The sequence below is a fragment of the Rattus norvegicus genome, chromosome 12, assembly GCF_036323735.1.
Source record: "Rattus norvegicus strain BN/NHsdMcwi chromosome 12, GRCr8, whole genome shotgun sequence".
NCBI classification, from domain to species: Eukaryota; Metazoa; Chordata; class Mammalia; order Rodentia; family Muridae; genus Rattus; species Rattus norvegicus.
The window spans coordinates 37,889,219-37,899,010 of NC_086030.1; the positions used below are offsets into that span (position 1 = coordinate 37,889,219).

General features: G+C 45.4%; 1 protein-coding gene across 10 annotated transcripts in view; it reads left to right on the forward strand.

Annotated features, from left to right (window-relative positions):
- Sbno1 (strawberry notch homolog 1) overlaps positions 1-6,643 on the forward strand; it is a 60,556-nt gene extending 53,913 nt beyond the window's left edge. For 8 of the 10 annotated variants that reach the window (XM_039089440.2, XM_039089441.2, XM_006249301.5 and 5 more), the window contains one exon: positions 502-6,643. In XM_039089440.2, the coding sequence (XP_038945368.1) occupies positions 502-644 (143 nt within the window). In that variant the 3' untranslated portion in view covers positions 645-6,643. The remainder of the gene's footprint in view (positions 1-501) is intronic. The other 2 variants (NM_001389247.1, NM_001389248.1) reach the window with 1 other exon arrangement.
- Positions 6,644-9,792: the final 3,149 nt, after the last annotated feature.

Genomic DNA, 9,792 nt, shown 5'->3' on the forward strand with positions numbered 1-9,792 from the left:
TATAAATGAGTTTCTAGCTGCTGGCTTTTAAAAAAAAGAAAAAGGGCATTTAACTGCTATGTGGAGTTCAGATCCTCCACAGAACAGAACTGAAACTCCCATAGCTGGGACCTGAGCCTCCAGTTGCCCTCACAGACTGTGTGCCCAACTCTGCCGTTCCTGACTACTCGGATGTTCATTCTCGCTCTGTCTTAAAGCCATCACATCTTATCGAGTGGCAGAGTGGGTGATGTCTGTGAGGTTTATGAAGCTGATGAGTGTAAATGGGAAAGTGCTGTACTGCACACCGAGCTCCTTCCTCAGAGGATAGCGATCCACTGGGGCGTGCGTTCCTGTGTGTGCATGCGCACATGAGGCTTCTGGGAGCCTGGGATTGCTTATGTCCAGTGCTGGCTGCCTATCTGGTTTCTGGTGGAACTTTCTTTACAGTTCTCTGAGAAAGTATAGTGCACTGTGGCTTCTACTGGACAACTCCACTTCATCGTGTTTTCTTAATTACAGGTTTAATCATTCCGGCAAATTGCGTGTCTCCTCTTGTAAATCTCCTGTCAACTTCAGACCAGTCTCAGCAACTGGCAGTCCAACAAAAGCAGCTGTGGCAACAGCATCACCCACAGAGCATCACCAACTTGAGCAACGTGTAAAGAGCAGCGGCTTCCTCGCGTGGTTGAGTGCTGTGAGAGCACCACTTGCATAAAAATCAGGGACACTTTCCAAAGAATTTTTTTTTTAACTTCAGTTGTGCTCTCTAGTTAATTTGGGGGGTGGGGGAGGGTTGTGGAAAACCTGGAAATAGGCAGCAAAGCTGACAGCGAACAGAGCAGAGGGGACACATGTCTTTCCTCCTGCTTCCATGGGGCTGCCTGTGCGCTTTTACCTTGGGTGAGCAGAGCGGATGTATGTGTGTGTGAGCATATGTGTCAGTCTGTCTGTGAGTTTGTTAAACGCTACAAGGCCACAGTTGGTTGAAAAGGCTTGGAACTTCTCAAACTGGCTTTACTTTTCCTTTCTACAGTGCTCAGGGTTAACACAGTACATCCTTGTCATGACTGTGGGAGTTCCCCGAATGCATGTATTTCAAGTCTAAATACTGAATATATATATTGGTTTATTTTCCAACTTAAACAATGTCTCCTACAGCATGAAGTGAAGGGTTGCGTTGCGTGCCATGCATTCAGGTTCATTTGTAGCTTTTGTTGACGGTGCATGTCTTTGAAAGCATGTGTAATCAAGATTACCACAGAAGTCACATATGGAGAGAAACATTGGACATGTACAGCATTGGGTTTTGCATTTCTAGTGTTGATACCTGGGTGTTGCTTCTAGCCCTCAACCCTGCCCGCTCCTCCCTGACCCAAGTTTCTTGTTAAAGTAGTAAGTGCATACTTTTTTTTTTTGTGATAAAACTCTTTAAAAGTTCATTTTAATATGTTAATAGTATTCCTAATTTGTGCTGCAAACATGGCTCTGAGCCTTATCATAAGTTACGTTTTCCTTAACTTAAGCATAGTTTTAGGAAGAAATATGATTGGCTTCTGTCTTACACACAATCTTTTCTACTTCATTATCTGACTCTGCTTTGTCATTCGAACCGGAAACCGTACTTGAGTTGTAAACTAGACAGTGAGAAACACTTGGCTTCTTTCTGCTGTATGTTGTTCTCGTTACCCAGTAACTTGAATATTGTTTAATGTGCTGTAAGACATTGTCGAGATTATCTCCGCTGTTTAAAATGCTAATGTACAAATGTGAATAGACACTTATCTATAACATGGGTAAGTTTTGTTTCGCCTATAATAGATGTTTATAAAAAAAAATTGAGTGAGGGGACAATTGGTCTTTTGGTTTTTATCTCCTTACCTCCCCTTCCCCAAATTTTTTCTCCCCTCTCCCCTCCCCCCTTTTTTGCTTGCACAGGTTGCACTATTAAAAAATTGAGATTGTATAAATCTGGTTTAAAACTACAAGACAACAAAGTCTTGTAGATGTTGAATAAAAAAGTTATTATACTAACGAAGTGGACTCTTGCTTAGGCCCTCACTGGGGACTCCAGGCATAGGATAGCAGGGCTTCTGTAGAGCCTGGTGCTGCTTTAGCCTTCCAGGTAGCCTTAGAGTCTGACTGAGCCCCTTGCTGAAGTCTGAGGCCATCTTGGGGATGGGGTAAATGATGGTACTTTTGAATGTTTTTCCAGTCGAATTGTTTTCTTTGTAGCTTTTTAATCTTCTCAAAGAATTGGGTGAGGTGTGTTTAGTGACAGAGACCTGATGGAGCACATGGGACTCTCCCTCTGTCCAGTTACTAGGATTAAGTTTACCGTAATATTGCATTGGATTTATTTATTCTTAGTGCCTCAAAGAACAAATGGTGAATGGTTTCTGTTCTTGGGCACGTTTTGCCCAGTGGATGCAACTGTTATCCTCATTCCGTGTATCTCAGGCAGTGAGTGATCTCATGAACATCAAACAGTGGCCCTCGGTGGCCCTAATCCAGGTGGCCACTGAGAGTGGGATTGTGTCCTCCTTTACACAGCCTCCGAGCTTTTGTTTTGAAGTGGCGGACCATTCAGCTCTCTTGTCATACTGAAGTAAAAGCCCGAGGAAGAGCAGTATAACTTGACTTTTTTCTCCAGGAGACCAAGTGACAGAGGATGAGATTGATGCTGTGTCCTAAGGTGCCAGCCCCCTTGTTCTGTGTGTGGATGTCTGTTTATGCAGGTCCTGGTTTATCCAGTGCTTTCAAAGCAGCACCTACAGGATTTCTCTAGTCCGTTCTTAGTGGACACATCACCCATGTTGATGATGCTGTGACACTTGGTACTGGAGCACGAGTATCTGTGTGTCCTGTTCATCAAAGAACGTTTCTTTACATTTTTATTGTTTAATAAGGAAAAGACCACAAATATTAGGCATCTGAAAGCCCTTTCAAAGCAGACTTCAAAAGGCAAATAGTATGGCAGGACAGATAGAAGCTAGTCAGCCTTCATCCACTGTGGGGGGTGTGTGTGAGTGTGTGTCCGTGTGTCTGTGTCTGTGTGAGAGAAATGCCTGGGATTGGTGCCCAACCTCTCTGGAGGGAAGGATGTGCTGTTTGCACTCTGCCCCTACAAAAGTCATAAGGCAAGCTTTGGCATTCAAGAGTTTTCTTTTGTCCAAATCCAAGTCTTTTCAGCCACTGTCCTGTAAAGTCGGTTCAGTCTCCTTCGGGGTCTGAATGCCACGCAGGCAGGCAGGCAGGCAGGCACCCCACGCCTCACTTAACTCTCTTCAGCATATGGCCGTCAGCCTCTGAGATGCCTTTTGTAACGTAGCCCTGAGCAGCAGACCCGAGTGTTGGTCCCATCAGTGTTTTCAGAGTTTACAGAAGTTTGTGCTGAAAATCACTCCTAGGTCCCACGCTGCTCAGGTGTGCTAGCTGGGGAGGCCATGCTCCTCCCCTAGCGATCCCTGTGCCGCAGGCTTGCCCTCTCCGTGTTCTGGTCAGATAGTTGTTGGTGCGGTCAGTCAGAAAGTATTTCTGTAAATGCAAGTTGGTGAGACAGCAGTTTTCTCTCTTTACTACTAAATCTCAGATCTGCTTCCAGGGTCTCTTTTCCTGTGTGTAGACTAGCAAGAATGTGTACCCAGAGCACTGCAGATGCCATAGGTGTGTACATACGTGTATGTATTCTTAACTCAGCACTTACGAAAGCTTTCGAGCTGCAACAATAAAGCTTATAATTTGTTCTGTCTGTGTAGAGAGAAGTTCTAAACTACCAAACTCAAGAGGAAGTAAGCATTTTATAGCCACAGTTTTGGCTGTAGCCTTTTTTATTTGCTGGTTTCTGTACTATGCCATTTGAACACTTTCTGAGAAAGCATAGAAAGGGGTAGGAGGAGCCACCATTTACAGTGAGGGACCCTTATCCTGCCCTCCTCTTCCCATATTAGCACAAGGGCCATTGTGACGTGATTTTGAAAGAAAGTGGAGAGGTTCTTATCCTGTGAGACCTTACCCAGGGATCCTGGTTTTTAAGGGAAGACCCTTGTGGACTCTTGCACTTCCTAGGAATGGAGTTTCAGCAAAGCTGCTATTAATCCAGGATCGACACACTGAATGTTTAGTTAGTTGGGGCATCCCCATGGCAAGAGAAACTGCTATTATGGTTTGTTTGTTAAGAGTCTGTCCTGTGGGTATGGATTCTGGTGAACCACACACACAAAACACAGGTACTTTGGTCCTCTAGTGCTGAAAGGAACCAAGCATTCCATGTTATGGCTGCAGCTGAGTAGACAAATTATTTGCAAGAAAATGCCTCACCAGGCTAGCCGTCTAAATGAGATGAGTCCCAAGGGAGAGAAACAGGGAAATGCAAGTAGGTGGCAGTTTGAGTGCCCATCCTCTCCTCTGTGCTGTCCTTCCATATGTACATACTGAATGTATAGACGAGTGTGAGCTCTTCCTCGTTGTGAGTGTAAATCTTGTAAATCAGGACCCGTTCACTTGGTTTTTTGCTCCTCCTCTTCCTTTCCCTCCTATTTATTCTTTTCCAGACTCCCACCTGGGGCATCTTCGTCCCTTTTTTTTTTTTTTTAAACTTAGGAAACTGTGGAATACTTCTTAGCAGAGTCAGTACTTTTGTGTTTAAGAGTTCGTCTTTGCCTCGTGGCTCTGGGGTTCTTGTTACCCACATCTTGGGATGCATCTGCGCACCACCCCTCATCCTGTTACCAGGTGACTGGTTATGCTCTTTTTTCGTTCTCTGGAAGCTATAGTGAGCTTCATCCTTTCATATTTGAAAAAGGAAAGGAAAGGAAAGGAAATGCTTCCTGGACTCCCCTTAAGCACCTCTATCGTCTTCAGTCAGCCAGATGCAGCTCCTCAGAAGCCTGACTCATTGTTGCTCCAGTTGAGACCTGCCTGCTCCAGTCCTCCCGCTCCTGCTGTTTGCCCGATGGGAAAACCTTGCAGTTAGACAGTAGCTCAGAGCCTGGCTGCACGCCATTCTATGGTGTGTATGAGACCTTGGATTTCTTTGACCCTTTGACCCCACAGGTGGCAATCAGAGACTTATTTTACAACCAGCATGGATAATCTGTTCATTATACTGTTGGTCAAAAATATTTATAGGAAGGCAGGAGATGAGCTTGTAGTACATGACAGGAGACCTTAGAGAACAGTCATCATCCAAGGGATGACAGTAGTCCTACTGTGGGAGCTACAACAAGCACGAAAGGCAGGTTCAGTGTTGGGGACTCATTTCTGGCTGGGCAGACTAGAAGCAGACGTGCTGAGCTCTGCGGAATTGGCGTTGGTGCTAAAGGCCAACAAGGCAGTGGAGATGGTGCTGATCTTCACCCAGGGCAGAGCAGTGAGGTTTATTTGCAGGATTTTGCACCCTCAAAAAATGTCCTCTGCAATTCTCAGGAAAGATTTCAGTGAACATTCAACTTGATGACAGGTTGCAAATTGTCTACATTTGGCTAAGTCTTTGGACGTTAGTTGTCACGAATGAGGATCTGTCACAGATAGATTGCTCCAGCAGAAATTCCCTCCTGACCCCAGCTCCCTCCCTCTGGTCTCTGAGATTGACCTGTGGCCTGCAACATTAGCCAGCTGTCTATGGGGATGTGATAGGGCACAGTTAGTCCAGGAAACCTACAGCAGACAGTTAAGTATGATGTACACCCATTTAGTGCAGAGCAACAGGAGAAGGAACGGAGGCCGCCTTTTGCGCTGGAGGCTTCCTCAGGGCTGAGTCAGCATGCCAGTCTCCTGGGGCGAGTTAGTGCGGCCTTTCTGATTCTGGCCTCTAACCCAGACCCCACTCAGGCGTCTTGAAGGCGGTTGCTGTTCTTGCAGTGACTGGCACTGAAGAGGGTAAAGAGGCTTGAGCCATTCCTGGGTCTACTCTGTGGGACCCGGGGGCCTTTTTCTTCCTTTCTTTTTTTTTTTTCTTTTTGTTTTAAACATAGCACAATACAGCCTCACCACTAAACAAGTCACCCAGTTCATAGTTTCTACTGAATTTGCAAACTACTCTTAACTTCTTTCAATAACCACTTTCATCATCGACCGTGAGGGGTGGAAGAGGTGCCCTGTGTCTCTGCAATAAAACTTGTGCCAGGTTCTACCTCCTTGTGCAAAGGGTATTTTACATAAAGGCGCTGGGCTTCCTTCCCGACCTGACATGGTGCATCTGGAGACATCTGCAGGAGTCCAGAGACCTTTCCAAATGACGTCAGATGTAGACTCTCGGGTGGCCTCTGTCTTCGTCCGTTTCCTTTCGTACTGCTGCGCTGCATAGGACTATCCATCCGGAGGAAAAGTACATGCTTTTTCCACGCCGCCTGCCACGTTGCTGCCTTCAGCCTCTCCTGGGAACCTGCTCCCCAGTGTCCAGAACTCAGTGCTACCATCATTTTGATATGTAACTTTCGAATTCAGTCTCATGCAATACAAGTGTGTCCGCCTCACTGAGCAGAGCTCATTTGTCCTCAAGTAGAAAATGCTTGATCCTCACACGGAAAGTACTCTCTGTATTTAGGTTTTTGTTGTGGTTTTGTGGTTTTGTTTTTGTTTTTGGTTTGTTTTTTTTTTTTCATTTTTGTTTGGATTTCGTTTCTGTTTTTGTAAAATTCTTAAATAAAATTAAACAAATAGACTTTTGGTTGTGGTTTTGTGGTCTGGATTTGGAACCCCTGCTGCCCTGTGTCACTAACCTCCCTCATTTTAAGGCTCCTTGGCAAGCATCAGTTTTCACATTGGCACTTTGTTTTGAATGGGTTCTAGAGGGCTGGGTAGGTGTAGCCTAGGGGTAGAATTCTTGCCTATCGTGGGCATGGAGTGCACCATGGGACAGGAGGGCGTTTCCCACAGGTCGTCTTTTGACCTCTGCACACGGAGGAAAAGCACAAGCATAGCAAAGTAGTTAATTTTTTTTTTTTAAGTTAAGACAAAATGTAGCCAGTGGGGCTAGTGAGATGGTTCAGTACATAAAAGTACCTGCGTTAATTTCCAAATCCATGTAAAGGTGACATGCTATCCACGTGACCATATTCATCACACACACAAAAGGTTTGGATGGGTTAGTTTTTTATTTCAATTTTTTTAGTTTCGGTTTTTCAATATAGGTTTTCTCTGTGTAGCCCTGGCTGTCTTGGAACTCCTTTTCTAGACCAGGCTGTTCTTTTTTTTTTTTTTTTTTTTTGGAGCTGGGGACCGAACCCAGGGCCTTGCGCTTCCTAGGTAAGCGCTCTACCACTGAGCTAAATCCCCAACCCCGACCAGGCTGTTCTTGAACACACAGGGATCGGAGTGCCTTTGCCCCCTGAGTGCTGGGGCCAAAGGTGCACACCACCTCTGCCTGGCTAAGAAACTTTTTTCAACTGCACTAGCTAATAGCCTTATTACCTTAATTCATGCCAAAGAGGGAGGAGGAATAGTCGTCCCAGAATCCTCTCCTTCCAGCCCAGTTGCTGTTCCACTTTCCTTTGGAAAGCAGACTTTTCTGTTTTCTAAGTGAGCAATTTCTCAAAAACTACCCTCCCCACATTTGGCTAAACGGCATGACTTTCTATTGCTTCCCTATTGCCCTCATCCAAGCAGCTTGCTTAGGGTTTTTTCTTTCAAATACTAAGAAAATTGTCCTTGAGCTTCTTGGTTTTTTTTTTTTTTTGTTTTTGTTTTTGTTTTTTTTTTTTTTTTTGGTTCTTTTTTTTCGGAGCTGGGGACCGAACCCAGGGCCTTGCGCTTCCTAGGTAAGCGCTCTACCACTGAGCTAAATCCCCAGCCCCTCTTGAGCTTCTTGTTGAAGGAAAATAAAGTAGCAATTGCACATGTCCGGGTCCCAGCACTGAGGCGACCAAAGCAGGAGGATCTCCAATTGGAGGTTATCCTGGACTATTATAAAAAAGCCCTCTCTTTTGGAGTTCCAGGACAGCCAGAAGCTACACAGAAATTCTGTCTCTCAAACCAGGAATGAATGAATAATAAAAAGGCCTCTCTTTAAAACAAACTTGTGGGGGCCCTGGGTTCGGTCCCCAGCTCCGGAAAAAAAAACAAAAAAAAAAAACAAAAAAAAACTTGTGGATGAATGCTTGCTTAACTCAACCCCTAGGACTGCCAGAACATTCAACTATGGCAGTAGTTGAGCTTTGATTAAAATATCCTAGCCCAGGGGGCTGGAGAGGTGGCTCAGTGGTTAGAGCACTGACTGCTCTTCCAGAGGTCCTGAGTTCAAATCCCAGCAACCGCATGGTGGCTCTCAATCATCTGTAATGGGATCCAATGCCCTCTTCTGGTGCGTCTGAAGAAAGCTACCGTGTATATAATATATATATTCTAGCCCAGTCTTCATATAGAACCTGTTCCCTTGAGTTTTCTCCAGCTTGATACCTGTGACATTTTCTATGTCCCTCATAGCCACTTTGAGTCTTATCTCCATGGCCCTGGCCTGTGCTGTCACTGACTCTGATGGCTCTGGGTGCTGGTAGCCAAGTTGGATATTAGTAGAATGTTCAATAAAATGCCTGATCTGCATACACCGTATCCTAACAGTGACATGATTCTTCAGCCTCAGTCGTGAAAGCCCAGAATATCTATAGACACTGCCAGATGTCTTGTGAGGGACAAGATCACCATTTCATTGTGAACCACTGCCTAGGACAAACTAGCCAGGAAGAAGCAAAAATGTATTTTTGAGGTGAGTTTGCAAGCACTTGTGGGTGTGCATTTAGGAAGTCAAGGTGCCTGAACAAAGGGCACCACCCCTGAGAGACAAAATAAAAGCCAGTGTTACTCCGCTGAGGGTTTGGAATATGTACAATACAATTTCCATAAGTATGAATATTTATCAGCTAGTCATTTGGGAGCATGATGTAAAGAAGCCATCTGTGGAGGCCTTTATGGAGAGAGAGAGAGAGGGAAGCTAAAAGAAATGTGCAAAAGACTTATTTTTAGAGTCCAGTTCTCTGAAAGCTGCCCACTCTGAATGGCGATCGCTCTCTGGGTTAGGAGAAGCAAGAGCCTACGCTTGACCTCAGAATGGCCACTAATTAAGAGAATGGTGGGCAATCCCACACCAGCATAAGATGGCTAGGTGAGTGTAGCTACTCTTACTTTTTGATTGGTTGGAAGAGACAGAGTGAGCAAGACCATTTGCCTATGTGGGCACATGGTGTGAGGGGGTGTTACATGGAAGTCAGAAGTTGACAATGGGTGCTTTTCTCCATTGCTTTCTACCTTGAGTATGGAGGTGGGGTCCCTCACTGCACCCAGCTGACCCAGGGACCCCTTCTTCCCACTTCCCATGAGCTGGGATTACAGGTGAGCTGCCACACTTACCCAGCAGGGCTTTTTGTTTTGTTTTGTGAATTCTAGGGATCCAAATACTGGCCCGAGCACTTTTCCCATGATGCTGCCCTCCAGCCCTTATTCATGATAGAAGACAAGATGTGAGCACATGGGAAAGTGGCTTCTCTAGGTGCCTAATGCCAAATCCTTGTCTCCCAGACCATGCTGACATTCTACTAGGGGAACTTAAGAGGGTTGATTTCGCTACAACACAAAAATACTCTACCTGATACCTGTTCATCTTCAGGTCCTGGTAAGATTGGAGTTCACAAAAGTTGTCATATGATCCGGTCAGTCCCCAGAGAAACTCTTGGTAGGGTAATTACTTGTAAGAAACCCCAGTTTGGAATGTGAGGGTGATCTGGCTGCGATGTCTGTCACCCCATTGATGGCCAGGGTTGGTTTGGGCTGATCTTGCTAGCTAGGCAGGTGTCCCCTTCCTCACCACTCCATGTGCGT